Here is a 16,979-nt window from a genome sequence, read left to right on the forward strand (position 1 = left end):
GTCAGGAGGAGTGGAAGGGGCGTGAATGGGTTAATGCGTTACACATAATACATTAACAAAATAATTACAAAACAGCGCAGACCTTGGGAGATGAACAGCAGTTTGAAATGAAATAAAAAGCAGCTGTTAGTAAAATAATGCTCCACTGCGCCTTTTATAAATCATAAACTTTCTGACATTTCTGAAAAACAGAGCTTAGATGTTTTCATTAGCAGATCAGTGGATGTCATGCAGCAAATTAAGAAGTGAGGGTAGTCATACATTCTTTTGAGATAAAAACAGCCACTAATTCCAAACACAGACTGAGCATCAGTAAAGTTGTTTGTATTTGCCCACATTGTGCTCTCTGATGTGACTTCATTGTTTGCCTGCTTGTTCAATGATTAAAGAAATTGTGTAGATAGACAATTAAACATTCATAAAACCATCATTTATGAATGGATAGTGTATGGGGTTATCCTAGTGACACAGTGTGCTGGTTTATGAATTAAGGTTGTTACCTGTCAGGTTTTGGACCAAACAGTCTGGTTTTTCACTGGGACGTCTGGAAATATGCAGGGTGCAAAATGGACACAAGTCTTTTTTTAGATAAAAGATAATTTTTCCCATTTTATGTCTCTTAATATGGAGGAGTTAAAGGTTTTCAATTAAGTTTTGTTATCAAGAAAGGGAAAAATGGGACTCAGGCACCATCATTGATCCATCTTTGCCCTAGCTACTGTTTTTTGTGGACTTTAAAACAAGTGTGAACCTTAATACTAATGCACTAGAACACAGAATCCATGATGTAACATTGGTAGTAATTCATTAATGAGGCAAGAAAAATGAGCAACACTCCTGAAACTAAATAACGTTAACCTACTAAGGCTTACTAGTAAGGACGCTGTTATAATATAGGTCTCGTATTACGCTGCTTTGACCTGTTTACTGTGCTGGTGCACTTTCCAGTACACTTCATTACGTTGCACTGAGCCCCACTCCTGCAGCAGCTAATATTTCAATATAATGAGAGCAGGCAGGAGCATTGCTTTTGTCGCATTAAAAAATTCCATACTAAGTTTTAAAAGTTTTCGGGGTGTTTTGTGGGTTTGATCTCTTGATGCCAAGGTGGAGTTATATTACACCCAATATGAAGCTGAAGTGGCATGAGACTACATCCTCGAGGTGGTCTTACACCTCGCGACCTCAGTGTGTTTGTGAATCAGATCACTGACCTGGCTCTTGAGTTACACAACTGTTTTTATGTTGATACATGTCAGTTTTGTTCAGGTTGATGGGGTCCATAGGTTGATTTGTTATGGTTATTTTTAACCTGCTGGTGATTTCCTATTTCACCCTTGTTTTCTTCTTCCATAAAATTCATGGCTTGTTTTGTCTAGACACTTAAGTGAAATGGTGAGTTTCAGTTAATCCCTTCAAGTGAAACCTGTCTTGGCAAACAACTGCAGGCATAGCAACCAAACCCCAGTGCACACTTGAGTATGAAGGTCAAGCTTACTTACATAGACAGAGGCCATCACTCAAGAATAAATCTGTCAAGAATAAATGGACATTCTTCAAAAACATTGTGGAACAGATAGGACAAGTACATATTTAAGTTCAACAAAGATAAGGAATATAAAAATGCTCTGATATGCATCAGCAGGAAAATTAAAAGGGAGATTCGGGAGACACATTTGTAAAGCTGTAGTGAGAAGTTGGTCATAGGGTTGAAGAGCAGGCCAAAAAAGACATGAGAGATGAAAAGGGATATGGAAAAGGGACATAGCAACACATATAATACGGAGTACCAAAACATTCTTCGAATAGTATAACAGCAAGACGGTAATCAGAAAAGTGAAAATGTAAGCAACCCAAGTTCAACATATGCTAAAATGACCATTGGTGATCTTTGGTTTGCCATCCGACATCAAACACACACCGTGGGCTCGATATTAGCACCCGCTATCGGGTGCGTTCCTAGCGGGGGGGCTCCGAAAATCGGGGATTCCCGGGGCGGGTCAGGAGCCCGGCTCCAACCCGCCCACTTCTGGGTTTCCCACATACGCGCTGACATGCGCGCGCAGCCCCTGCATGTGGGACTCCTGCAGGCAATTAAAGCCGGCGGGGTGCCACTTAAAGTATTTATTTAGGTATTTCAGGTCATTAACAGACCTGATTAAGGAGATATTTCAGGAGGGGTGGGATTTTACAAACAACTGGGACTGTTTCCCGTACTGGGGGAATCACTCCTAGTTCAAATGGACGTGTTGCAGCCATCAGCCTGTGGCAGCTGCAAAGGTCCATTTGACAGGTGGTGGGGGGGAGACCCTCACTCATTGCAGGAGGCCACTCTGTCACTTTGGACAAAGTTTGGCCTCCACCACCCTCCTAACAATAAAATTCACCAACTTGCACACTTACCCTGGTGTCCAGACACGTACCTACCTTGCGGACCCCCTCAGATGTACATCTTCCAGATGGGGGCCGCCGGAGCTGAAGTCATGACCACCTCGGAGGGCGAACAGCATAACCGTCCACGCCGTCCACCTCTGACATGTGGAGCTCCACAACATAGTGCTGTGACACATCCATCTGCACAGCAGGAGGGAGGGCAACCGCAGAGAGAGATGCTTCGCAGAGAGCACTACCCTCGCCACAGGGTCCACAGACCGAGGCTCAGCTTCCTGGACCTCTCTGAGCAGCAGTGCACACGGAGGCTCAGAGTGACTCGACATGTAGTCGAGGACATCTGCAGCCTCCTTCATGCCGAGCTGCTCCCGGCTGGCCCGAGCACCATCTTCTTACCTGTCGCTGTCAAAGTCACCACTGCCCTCAACAACTTCTCCTCCGCATCCTTCCAGGGTGCCACCGGGGACATCGCCGACGTCTCTGTCATCTGCACAAAAGAGCCCTGCAAATACACCTACACCCACTCTGCAGTGACACAATGGGTGGCATCAGTTGTGGGTCTTCATTGTGATCCTCAGGAAAGGGCATTATTGCACAAACTAGACAAGATTCGCAAAGATGTGGCAGTAGTGGTGCCAATATAATATGTGATGTGAGTTGCTCAGAAATTAAATAGAAGTAAAAATCATGACAAACCCTCAAACACCCTTGTGCATCCCCTTCGTGCTCACGACACGTTTGCCTTACGCTTCCTACTGCACATATGTGATGCATGCCCTGTGGCTGCAGCACAGGTAGTGGCAGGTTGAGTGAGGCTGACCGTGAAAGAGATGCACGAGAGGGTGAGTATGAGATAAAGCCATGAGATTGTATGAGGATTGGGTTGAGTGGTAGTGGCAGGATGAGTACTGACGAGGTGAGTAAGTGCAGGTAAGATGAGGATGAGGTTTGAGTGGGTGTGAGGGGTAATGTGACAGAGTAGTGTTGGCAGTGCAGAAGGAGATGTGGGGTGGGGGCGGTGATGTGACAGACGGAGTGTAGAGGAATGAATAAGTGTACTCACTTTGGCTGACCTACTTAGGTCATTGCAGCGCCTCCTGCACTGTATGCAGGTGCGCGATATGTTGGTGGTGCAGGTGACCCCCTCTGCCACCTCGAGCCAGGCCTTCTTGGTGGCAGAGGCAGGCCGCTTCCTCCTGCCTGCCGGGGGGAAGACCTCTGTCCTCCCCCTCCTCCTCACCCCATCCAATGATACCTAGAGTGAGGCATCATTAAACCTGGGAGCAGCCTTCCCCCTGGGCTGCTCCATGCTGTAATTTTTCCTATTTCTTGCAGCATCAGTCAGTGGAGGACTGCCCCTTTAAATAGGGCTCCTCCAGCTGACAGACCTTACTGCGCATGCGCAGTCCACCTGCCGCGCAGCTCAGCAGTGGGGAACCCGGAAGACCAGGTAAGTGATCCAATTAGTCTGCGATTGTGCACGGGGCAGACTAATTTCACCGGGCGCGTTACCCACGCGCCCAATAGACCCCCCGCCGCGAACCCGCCGCCCTGGTAATATCGAACCCCATATGTCCTCTCCAACTTTGCGACTTAGCTACCTTTGTGACTCCCCTTTTCTATCTTTCCTTTAGCCAGTTAAGGATTTACGTCCATGTATTTTCCTTCATATGCATAAAATTTTGCAAGTAGAGGAGCCTTTCATGCTATTTGGCAATGCAGCGGTTCAAGAAGGTGGCCCATCACCACCTTCTCAGGGCAACTAGGGATAGGCAATAAATGCCGGCCTTGCCAGCAACGCCCACATCCCAAAAAGGAATTCTAAAAAAACTTGACAATTACTGACCCATTAGCCTAACCTCAATAATTGGAACACTACTGGAATTAGTAATCTGAAACAAACTGGAAGAGTGCTAATGTGAAAATAATTTAATATAATAAATGGCTTTAGAAGGACTGAATCTTATCTAACCAACCTCGTAGATTTTCTTTTTGAGATGGCATCCCAAATTGATGGGACTTCCTTTGATAATGTCTAGCATGAAAGACTCCTCTACAAGCAAAGGTTGGTGGGTATGAAGGATCAGATATGCATGTCAATTCATAACTGGCTAAAAGGAAAGGTAGCAGAGGGGCTAAGTTCAGTGGAGGGAGTGAATGGGGTGCAGCTGGGATCCTTGATAGGACCCCTCTTGTTCCCGGTATTTATAAATGATGCGGAATCGCAGCCTCAATGCAACGCAGTTATATTTGTAGATAACAGCAAACTAAGGGGATAGTGGACTCGTAGGCAGCCAAGATCTTACAAAGAGAACTTTACAGTGTTTTTGCACTTGAGTTTATCAGGACCAATGAAGTTCGATATGGACAAATGCAAGGTACTGCATACGTTGGAAATAAAAATAGAAGGCACATGTATTCCTTGCATGGGATAAAACATGCCATGGTGGAAGCTGAAAGAGAATTAGGGGTGTTAGTTGACTTATAATTTACCGTGTCTAAACAGTACGAGGAAGCAATGCATGAAAATAATAGAATACTGGGTAATATTGCCAAATCGGTTCCTTCAGATCCCTCAGAGATCATTCCGAAACTGTTCAGTGTCCTGGTCAGCCTGCATGTCAAGTGCTGCCAATAGGCAGCGCAGAGATAAACAATGAGACTGATCCCCAATGTCAGTGGGAAAAGCTATGGGGAACTAGAATTCTCTAGTACATCTCAGAGGCAGCCTTAGAGATGTGTAAGATACTTAACACATATAGTGTTAAGTATATATGTTATACATATAAGTATATGTTACATAAGTATATAGAATGTAAACCTGAAACAATACTTTCAGATATATTAGGACAAGAGGACACATGTTCAGGGCTGTGAACAGCAGGTTTGGGACAGATGCCTTTGTAGAATGGTAATCTACAACTAGAACAGGTTGCCAGTAAAAGTTGTTGAGGCCAGACACTGGGCTCATTTAACAAATAGCTCGATGCTATAATGAGAAGATCATAGACTTGGTATTCAGGATGGATAAAACCAAATGGGCCAAAGCGTCTTCATCCAAACCAATCTCGTGACATCAACTAAACCTGAACTTGAACAAGATGTTTGCAAGAAATTACTGAATTTGTTTTGGTTAGGTCGGCACTGCTATTCCGCTTGTTTGTGCAGTCACTAGACATTCTGTGTGGCATTGCCAGAAATAAAGCACACATGAAACAGATGTGTTCAATAAAACTTGAAGATTATTTAAATCTCCAATAACTGAATACCCTTCTTTGTACTTCCTCCAATAACTGAATACCCTTCTTTGTACTTCCTCCAATAACTGAATATTCTTCTCTGTACTCACTCCAATAACTGAATATTCTTCTCTGTACCCCCTCCAATACCTGAATACCCTTCTCTCTACTCCCTAAGGCAAACTTCACATGCAATTTGCTGTATTGGGAGCTTCCTGGAAATGCAGTGTCTGGTTCAAGAGCTCAGCAGCTATTTTTCACCTTGTAGACCCACAAACAGGTGGTGCATCGTCACAGACCCACAATGTGTATGGAATTTCCCTTGGTACAGAGCTGTGTTCTGGATGTTTGTATTTCATTTCTATGCAACGTGTGAGGCCAAGTGGCCACATCTGTGACTTGATATTGATAACTCTAATATGGCTGAAATTTAACAGGTTCTGAAGATGGGTATTAACTTTAGTGTCACTGTCATCTGGAATGTTTATAATAAGTGTTACTGAAATAATGAAACTCGCTATGTTTTGTCTCACAGACTCATATATGTAGATTTTATGCTCGGGCTGCATCTATAAATTTTGAATGAACTGAATGAGGTTACGGTCTTTTCAAGGTTGATAGTTGCATACTCAGTATTCATAGAATGCTGCAGAAATGTGACATTTTAACTGCTTGAAAAATACAGTAAATTATTTTTTAAAACACATTTTAAAGCATCTCCCACCCGCCCCCACCCCACCACCAAGTTTCCCCCGTCTATCCTGATGGTTGTGACTCATGGGGTAAGATTCCAGTAACCCTTTATTACCTTGTTCAAATAGCCATTTTTGTCTATGAGGCTGGACAGCAAGTATTGATTGTTTATTCATCCATAGGGGGCATGATAGCAACTAGTCCAAAATCCATGTGCATTTTCTAGCGTCAAGAGGGAGGAAATCATAGAATTTACAACACCGAAACAGGCCACTTGGCCCAACTGGTCCATGCCAGTGTTTATACTCCACACACATCTCCTCCCACCCCTCTTCATCTAACCCTATCAGCATTTCCTTCTATTTCTTTCTCCCTCATGTGTTTATCCAGCTTCCCCTCAAATGCATCTATGCTATTCGCCTCAACTACTCCTTGTGGTAGCGAATTCCACATTCTAACTACTCTGAGTAAGGAAGTATCTTCTGAATTCCCTAATGGATTTATTAGTGACTATCTTATATTTATAGCCCCTAGTTTTAGTCTGCTCCACAAATGGAAACATCATCCTATGCCTACTGCATCAAACACTTTCATAATCTTAAAGACCTCTATCAAGTAACCCCTCAGCCTTCTCTTTTCTAGAGAAAAGAGCCCCAGCCTGTTCAATCTTTCCCGATAGGTATAACCTCTCAGTCCTGATATCATACTCGTAAATCTTTTTTGCACCTTCTCCAGCACCTCTATATCCTTTTTAGAATATGGAGACCAGAATTGTGCGCAGTACTCCAAGTGCGGTCTAACCAAGATTCAATACCGGTTTAGCATAATTTCTGTGCTTTTCAATCTATTCCTCTAGAAATGAACCCCAGTGCTTTGTTTGCTTTTTTTTGGCCTTATTAACTTGCGTCGCTACTTTTAGTGATTTGTGTATCTGTACCCCTAGATCCCTTTGCTCCTCTACCCCGTTTAGACTCTTATTTTCCAAGGAGTATGTGACTTCCTTATTCTTCCTACCAAAATGCACCACCTCACACTTGTCTATATTGAAATTAATTTGCCAATTACACGTCCATTTTGCAATGTTTTGAGTGTGGAAACTAATCTTCTCAGAGTTGTGCAGCTGGTTAAACGTGCCCTGAAGCTTGGCGATCAGTGATTTTTTTTTTCCTACCCACCTAGAAGCACTGAGCAAATTTTAAATTCTGTACTGCCAGCACCACGGAGTGTCATGTCTGCCACTTCATTTTGGCCAGGAGTTGTTGTAACTTCTATGATTCTATGGGTAAGATGGGTATAGAGGGATATGGGCCAAGTGCAGGAAATTGGGACTAGCTTAGTGGTATAAACTGGGCGACATGGACATGTTGGGCCGAAGGGCCTGTTTCCATGTTGTTTCCATGTTGTAACTTCTATGAGTAAGCTGAGCTCTTCGACAAACCAGCAATTGGATTTTGATATTTCTAGTTTGTGCAGAACTTCCCCTGCATCCGTAGCATCTGTGACCAGAATGCTAAAGGCATGAATATGACTTTGCAGTAACTATACATGCACAAGTTTGCATAAGTGCTGTTCCTTTAAAATCACACTTGCAACTTCTAAGCAAGGCTTATGCACTCATTCCAATGTTGCTGCCTGTCTTCAAATTCAAACGGGGCAAACTTGGAACCCAGAAAGCTTGATCATATTGCAGAAAAGCTTCCACTGCAAGCAGTTCTGCCCAATAAATGGAGTATAATTCCTAGTTGCTGAACCTTTGCACCTTAAACTGATGGATCCACCAGTGATGGTGAATGCTGTGTGCCCATTCTGTGGTCATGAAGATGGTGGCAATGAAACTACATATTTTACATTCAATTGTGCCACTCACCTGGTACTTGCTATCTGCTTAGCAAGTCTCAAAATATGCTTGTCAGTTGCTTGATGCCTGGTAGGGAGAGAGAGCTTGGTAGGGTTTCTTTGGGGTCAGTATAGCACCAAGAAGACATGCTTGGCCATGGGAACTGAATCAGTCCTCTGTGACAGAGTTGGTAATTTAATTCCTGGCACTCCACAGTATTTGAGGGTGCTGCCGATTGACCAGCTAGCCTATCTCATTGATGGGTAGATCCCGTTACTGAAGCCTGGGATTTTTCCCACTCAGCTCCTAATAACTTTGCACCCTATGTTCTTATAGGTTGCATAGCCCTACCTGACTAAGCAGCTGGAAGCTCAACTGTGCTATGTGGTAATAAGTTGTGGTGTTCCAGCTGGTTATATTCCAGCAGTACCCTTGTGCATTCTTTGGGGTCCCTAAGCCTCGGCTCTTGTTAATCTGCACCTACGTTCTCTGGGCTTAAGCAAGTAGCGTGTGTCCCTAGAGAATGTGCACTTCATATCAGGCATGAAGAAAATCTGTTATGTGGATTTCTCAGTTGTTTGGCGGCACACACTTAAGCTTGTTGATTTTCTGCATATGTAAGACACCTGTCAAACCAAAAATAAATTGAAAGGTACAGATTCCTGCAAGATTAAACTAACAGGTGATATCGAGGAAAGAACAGTGAGTGAGCATAAGATGCTTGGAGAGGAATAAAGTCGTGTTAAAGAAGATAAAATGTTCAGGATATACTAATATCTTGTTTTCCCAATAAAATAATAATTTTAATTATTGTCTATTTGTATATTCTGCAAATATTTGTCCATTTATGTTTTAAATTGATAATCTTTAGTTCATGCAAATGCACAGTACTGTGGAATAGAGGCTGTAGACTGGATTCCCAATCTCTCTCACTGCTTTAAGAAGGATGGTAAGTGGAAGCCAGGTGCTTGCCCTCTCTCAGGCCATTTTCTGGTAGTTTTACCTTGTTTAATCCACTGTCTACAAAACCCGTGTAGTAGGCACACCGCTGCTGGCATGCAAGAATGAAACTGCACCTCTTGTAGCATCCACAACCCAATGTTTTGGGGGTATTGAGAGGTGCCATTGGATACAGGACAAAATGCATGTTTGAATCCCTGCTGGTTCTCCAATATGTCCAGTAATTTTGGCAATAAGCATAAATAGAGAGCACAGGCGACATGAGAACAGCATTCAATTGACTAATTGTAGCTGGTGAACAGCAGCGTTGGTGGAGGCAGAGTGTCCTCTTGGCCATTGGTGAGTTTGTTCCTTGGGGGACCTGGTGAGAAAGTAGAAGAATTCAAGCTGTTCCCAAGGAAAAGGAGAAACAACAACTAATGTTTTACATCTGAAGATAATTTGTTATCTTCCAGAGCCTGCTTGTGATTAATTCCAAATTAAGTAAAGCACTGAAAAGTATATTAGCTGGCCTGCAATAATTTTGTCATATTTTCATTGGCTGTGGCTAAATTCTCTTACTTGAAAGTTAAGCTTTACAGGTAAGGCTGATGTTGAGAGTCCCTGGGGGTATTGGTCTGCTGCCAAATAATTTGCATTGTCAGTTAGTTAGTGCTGGTCAGTAGGGCTAAAAAACCCAGCAACGTTTCTGCATGAAGTAAATGCTATACCATATCAAAGTACCATGCAGTACTGCTGAGTAATTCCAGATATGATCAGCAACAGCTGTTATTATTATAAGTTAGCATTCCTGCTGTGATTGTAAATTACTTCTTAACCCTTTGCCAATGGCTTTTTCAGCTTTCTGAAGAATTGTAGGGCACATTTTTGTATTATCTGCTAAAATGATTTTCTTTACCTTTTCAGTACCAGGTACTGTGAAGCAGAATTAATAAACATGACTGAGTGCTGTACTGACCACTCAATGAGTGATTCATGACCAAGATTCAAGTTCCACATACAGGTGGTGGTGAAGCTCTACTTCACTATCACCTCTCTCCAACCTCTGTGTTGTCAGACTGCTTGTCCGACATCCAGTCCTGGATGAGCTGAAATTTCCTCCAATTAAACATTGGGAAGACCGAAGCCATTGTCCTCGGCCCTGCCACAAACTCCATTCCCTCGCCGCCGATTCCATCCCTCTCCCTGGCCACTGTCTCAGGCTGAACCAGACAGTTCGCAACCTCGGCGTCCTATTTGACCCTAAGCTGAATTTCCAACCACATATCCTCTCCATCACCAAGACTGCCTACTTCCACCTCCATAACATCGCCCATCTCCGCCCCTGCCTCAGCCCATCTGCTGCTGAAATCCTCATCCATGCTACTTGCTACTTCCAGACTCGACTTCTGTTGCCCGTATTCTAACTCACATCAAGACCTATTCACCCATCACCCCTGTGCTCGCTGAACTACATTGACTCCCAGTTCCCTCCAATTTAAAAATTCTCATCCCTGTTTTCAAATCCCTCCATGGCCTCAACCCTCCCTATCTCTGCAACCTCCTCCAGCCCTACAACTCCCTAAAAACTCTGCGGTCCTCCAAAGCTGGCCTCTTGTGTACCCCCACTTCCTCCACCCCACCATTGGTGGCTGTGCCTTCAGTTGTCCAGGTCCTAAGCTCTGGAATTCCCTCCCTAAACCTCTTCACCTCTCTACCTCTCTCCTCCTTTAAGACGCTCCTTAAAACCTATCTCTTTGACCAAGCTTTTGGTCACCTGTCCTAATATCTGCTTCTTTAGCTTGGTGTCCACGTTTGCCTGATTGCGCTCCTGTGAACCTCCTTGGGACATTTTACTATGTTAAAGGTGCTATATAAATGCAAGTTGTTGTTGCGCCCACATCCCCCAGCATGAATCAGCACTTTCAGGAAAGGAGAGGAGAAAATTAGGGGGTAAATAAACATTTTTGATGCAATGGCGCATTACGTGGATGCTGCTGCATGCTGTGATACATGTTGTGAAACATGAGTTAAAAGCTTTAGTTAGCCACAAACTGAGCCTACCAGACTTAGCTAAGTTAGCAATGGGAGGTGTTGAGCAGAATACAGGTGGTTTCTCATTGGATGGAGTGAGGATAAATTGCCTCCATTCACTATGAGCCACGCTCACAATCCTCTTGGGATCAGTTCCATGGCAATGTTGGCAGAGGCCTGTAATTAGTTACTCACCTGCTTGCTACGTTTGAATTGTGTGTGGCATAAGTGGACCTAAAGAGGGGAAGTTTTATTATCATGTGTAGGGGCTAAAAAATAAGAAGGTGGAGAAAAATTTGCAGGGCTGCGGGGAAAGAGTGGGGGAGTGGGACTAGCTGGATTGATCATGCAGAGATGATCAATCTAGCTAGCCTCGATAGGCCGAAAGGCCTCTTTCTGTTCAGTAACCATTCTATGATTCTATAAGGGGCTGGAGTCATGATGTACATATTTTTTATGCACTCAAAGGGTTAATAATTGAATCTGAATTTTAAGAAACTTATTCCAAAACACTGTCCAAACTGTGGTGCGAAAGAGCTTCATGTTCCATTTTACTTTGTTAATTTTTCTTTTGGTGCTGTAGTTTTGTATATTGAGTCTATTCCTACGGGACTGAAGAGCAGCTGTCTTTTTACCCCTCCTCCATGTACTCTGCTTTCCTTCATATTGATTTATTTCCATTGTGGGGTACTGTAAAATGTAACGTTGGGTTTTGCAGTGCATTACAGAACCCAAAGAACCAAGAAAGTGCAGTGAATCTTGTTATTTTTGGATATGGTAGTGAAGTGTTAAAGTACACAACATACCTGCCAACTGTCCAATCATACAATTTCCGTGACTACAATTACTGACTGGATTAAATCTTTATTGCCTACAGTGCTCAGTAGAAATGTACTGAGATTGGACAGAAGAATGATAATATCTGCAAAAGCAAAAGTGTTCCCAGTTAGCCTGTTAGGACCCTATGACATATGCTACTATCCATTTGATTGAATCATCTGACTGCCAGAATATGAATATAGAATTGTCTGTAACCTTGTTCATGGCAGGCAATACATCATCTGCCTGTAAGCAATATACTCCTCCTTCTTCAGATGAATTTTTGTGTTTATAGTGTGTCTGTATATTCTGTAGCTTTTAGCTTCTAATTTGTGATGCAAAATCCTATAAATCTCAAAGTGACTGACTTATTTGGCTTGATATATTTAATAAAAACCTTCCAATTTTAATCTTGCTATGCAATTATATGGTCCTCAATTTGGTTGCAGTTCATCCTATTACTTTCTGTAAATTAGAAAGATAACATGTTTGAACAGTGGAGTCAAACTGAATATGTGAGAAGCAAAACTAATAACACATTTCTGTATTTTAAAAAAATACTCAGGTTTTGGGTTTTTTTGCTCTCAGATTAACCAGTTCCAGAGCTTGTATGGTTCTGAGTATCTTAATACTTTTTTTAAAAAGTTACTGGTGGGCTATTTGACCCTCAAAATTATCACCGCAGTGATTCAAAATCAGTTTCTCTCACAACTTAATTTGTAACTTTCACTCATTGGATTCTGATTCTGACTGATGCATAGGATTTTTTTTATTCGTTCATGGGATGCGGGCGTCGCTGGCGAGGCTGGCATTTATTGCCCATCCCTAATTGCCCTTGAGAAGGTGGTGGTGAGCCGCCTTCTTGAACCGCTGCAGTCCATGTGGTGACAGTTCTCCCACAGTGCTGTTAGGAAGGGAGTTCCAGGATTTTGACCCAGCAACGATGAAGGAACGGCGATATATTTCCAAGTCGGGATGGTGTGTGACTTGGAGGGGAACGTGCAGGTGGTGTTTCCATGTGCCTGCTGCTCTTGTCCTTCTAGGTTGTAGAGGTTACGGGTTTGGGAGGAGCTGTCGAAGAAGCCTTGGCGAGTTGCTGCAGTGCACTGTGTGCCGGTGGTGAAGGGAGTGAATGTTTCGGGTGGTGGATGGGGTGCCAATCAAGTGGGCTGCTTTGTCCTGGATGGTGTCGAGCTTCTTGAGTATTGTTGGAGCTGCACTCATCCAGGCAAGTGGAGAGTATTCCATCACACTCCTGACTTGTGCCTTGTAGATGGTGGAAAGGCTTTGGGGAGTCGGGAGGTGAGTCACTCACCGCAGAATACCCAGCCTCTGACCTGCTGTTGTAGCCACAGTATTTATATGTCTGGTCCAGTTAAGTTTCTGGTCAATGGTGACCCCCAGGATGTTCATGGTGGGGGATTCGGCGATGGTAATACCGTTGAATGTCATGGGGAGGTGGTTAGACTCTCTTGTTGGAGATGGTCATTGCCTGGCACTATTCTGGTGCGAATGTTACTTGCCACTTATGAGCCCAAGCCTGGATGTTGTCCAAGTCTTGCTGCATGCGGGCTCGGACTGCTTCATTATTTGAGGGGTTGCGAATGGAACTGAACACTGTGCAATCATCAGCGAACATCCCCATTTCTGACCTTATGATGGAGGGAAGTTCATTGATGAAGCAGCTGAAGATGGTTGGGCCGAGGACACTGCCCTGAGGAACTCCTGAAGCAATGCCCTGGGGCTGAGATGATTGGCCTGCAACAACCACTACCATCTTCCTTTGTGCTCGGTATGACTCCAGCCACTGGAATGTTTTCCCCCTGATTCCCATTGACTTCAATTTTACTAGGGCTCCTTGGTGCCACACTCGGTCAAATGCTGCCTTAATGTCAAGAGCAGTCACTCTCATCTCACCTCTGGAATTCAGCTCTTTTGTCCATGTTTGGACCAAGGCTGTAATGAGGTCTGGAGCCGAGTGGTCCTGGCGGAACCCAAACTGAGCATCGGTGAGCAGGTTATTGGTGAGTAAGTGCCGCTTGGTAGCACTGTCGACGACACCTTCCATCACTTTGCTGATGATTGAGAGTAGACTGATGGGGCTGTAATTGGCCGGATTGCGTTTGTCCTGCTTTTTGTGGACAGGACATACCTGGGCAATTTTCCACATTGTCGGGTAGATGCCAGTGTTGGAGCTGTACTGAAACAGCTTGGCTAGAGGCGCAGCTAGTTCTGGAGCACAAGTGCTGTATGACCACTTCAGTTACCATGAAATCCTGGTTCTATCTTGCTACTTTTCCTCTCTTGAAGACTTCGTAAAAAGTTTCGACACTTGCAATCGAGTCCTAGTGGATATCAATTCAAAAATTCAAATTCCTTTCAAAGATTTTATGTTAATTTGATTTTTATGTTAATTTGATTTTTATGTTAATTTGATTTTTATGTTAATTTGATTTTTATGTTAATTTGATTTTATGTTAATTTAACCTATTGGTAATAACACTGAGTGCCACCAGCCTATCAGTTGCTGCTCTGTTTTTATTTATGTGCTTTAAATATACTTAAAGAGGGCATAACTTTATGCACTAAGATTTGATTGACCATTGCTTGAATGAGTGTATATTGTACATTGAGCTTCCCACTAATAATTTGTTTGGTCCTTGGCCCATTATTATGATCAGGCCAGGGAATTGATAGAAACTCTTGGTCTGTTTATAGATGGAAAAATATCTTGGTCCTAGATCAGTATTCTAATCCAGACACATGAGGTAATGGTTGAAGGCTGTTGGGGAACTTAAGTAAAATAAACTGACACTTGCAGACAAATTCTGGTGGATATCGATTCATTGAAACTCCCTTCAAAGATTTAATGTTGATTTAACCTGATCGAATATTGTTGCTCATGCAGGCAGTAAGGATGTTGAGTGTAGGAAATGAGTATCCCACAGTTGTTGTAAAGGTCCTGGTCCTGAAGCTATGGTCAAGGAATGAAAAGTTTAGACATTGCATCTGGCTGATGTTGCACCCGCCCTAGGAGTACGATGCTCAACATGGGTAGGAATGGGGGAAGAAGACACAAGAGACAGAGACGTACGGCAACCCTTACTCAAACAGCATGAAAAGAAAAGGATGCAATTGTATGCCCTGGATTGTACAATGACAAGCCATTAGTATTTGTTCTCCTAACAGTCTGATATTCTCTTCCCTCCTGTAGATGTAGACGGTAGCAGGGATCTACCACTTACCCAGCCACCTCAGGCCCACCCCTCTATTACCAGTGGGAGCTGCCCGAGCACGCCTGAACTCCGCCGACGCCAGGAAGAAGCCATGAAGAGACTGGCCACACAGGTACAACTGACAGATGAAATGTGATGGAAATTGAATACTAACTCACTGTGATATCTGGAAGTTTATTTTTCATATCACATGGGCCATGGAGCAGTTGCCTGCTCAGATTTTTAATAATAGTTTGACAACTGTTAAATGCCATTTGCTGGACGTGCTTATAATACAAATGATTTCAACCAGCAACACTCGGCTGCTGATTGATCATTTTAAGAAGATAAATTCAAGTTTCAAAATGTCTTTTTGCTCATCATTATAGACTGCTCTACCCTTTTAAATGGCATAATAATAAATCCTTGTATTGATGTTGAACAAAATGCCCATAGGAGGTCAGAAATCTGTTTATCATCTTGCACTGGTACCTTGCTTTGTGTTACATGCAAAATAACACATGTAAATAGATTTATAAACCATCAAAGTGCAATGTAATTTTTAATCCGGAATGGTCTTGCTATCTTTCTATATATTTTTCTTTGGTATTTCCTCCTCCCAGTTACCCTAATACTATATACATGGAGTTGAATTGACACACACACGCTTCTCAGGGTTTTCTGGATGAGCTTGTTTCTCCAAAAACAATTACAAATCCCCAATTCACAGCATCCCTTGTACAATCCTAAATGCAGTCCATACCACTTACAGCGGGCGAGTTCGTACGAGCACGATTTGCCCGATGTACCCGATGGCTGATGTAACGTGGTGGCGTTTTATAGTATTCACCTGTATAACAAGAATGTTCCTTCTTGTCGTGACCTTTTGCCCAGTTGTTTCTAGCTCCACCCTGACCTGCAGCTTTATGTAAACTGAAATCAGTGCTCAGTACAAACTGTAACCCCACAACACTTAGAGGGGTTTAGAAGAGTTTAGTACACAAAAGGTATTCGAATATTAAGGAGGTGTTATTTACTTAATTATGTTTGTTCTTGCATTCAGTGCACCTTAACGCGGGTGAACTAGTGAGTAAGCGTAGCAGTTTCTGTCCAAAATAAACGAAGCACTTGACATAACTGGCTACTTTTTGAAATTGATAATGCAAATGGATAATGGTTATCGCTTTTTGGCTGATATAAGCTACTGCCTGTTTTAAACATGAACATTTTAAGTGGTGTGGTGACTGTATATGGAAATTATCATATATTTTTCTGATTTTTCACTCCTTCATGAAAGTGATGCTTCATGCTTGGACATAACTCCACTGGCCCTGTCAGGCTTTCATTAACTCATCCAGGATGCCACTATTATAATGTGATGATGTGGAGATGCCGGTGATGGACTGGGGTTGACAATTGTAAACAGTTTTACAACACCAAGTTATAGTCCAACAAATTTATTTTAAATTCCACAAGCTTTCGGAGGCTTCCTCCTTCCTCAGGTGAACGGTATGGAAATGACATTTTCGAATCCTTCGCATTTGAAAATCACAGAACAATGCCTGGTGATTACTGCCCGTTGCCAAGGCAATCACAGTGAGCAGACAGAAAGGTGTCACCTAAAAGGCCACCGAATATACAAACCCCCCAAAAAAAAGAGAGAGAGAAGGAAGACAGTCAATGACCCGTTATATTAAAAACAGATAACATTTGTTCGCTGGTGGGGTTACGTGTAGTGTGACATGAACCCAAGATCCCGGTTGAGGCCGTCCTCATGGGTGCGGAACTTGGCTATCAATTTCTGCTCGACGA

The 16,979-nt window shown here is 43.1% G+C and overlaps 1 protein-coding gene across 2 annotated transcripts in view; it reads left to right on the plus strand.

Moving 5' to 3' along the window:
• tanc2a (tetratricopeptide repeat, ankyrin repeat and coiled-coil containing 2a) overlaps positions 1-16,979 on the plus strand; it is an 826,495-nt gene that overhangs the window by 668,445 nt on the left and 141,071 nt on the right. For both annotated transcript variants that reach the window (XM_067969114.1, XM_067969115.1), the window contains one exon: positions 15,167-15,300. In XM_067969114.1, the coding sequence (XP_067825215.1) occupies positions 15,167-15,300 (134 nt within the window). The remainder of the gene's footprint in view (positions 1-15,166; positions 15,301-16,979) is intronic.

This window comes from Heptranchias perlo, chromosome 30 (genome assembly GCF_035084215.1).
Source record: "Heptranchias perlo isolate sHepPer1 chromosome 30, sHepPer1.hap1, whole genome shotgun sequence".
Lineage (NCBI taxonomy): Eukaryota > Metazoa > Chordata > Chondrichthyes > Hexanchiformes > Hexanchidae > Heptranchias > Heptranchias perlo.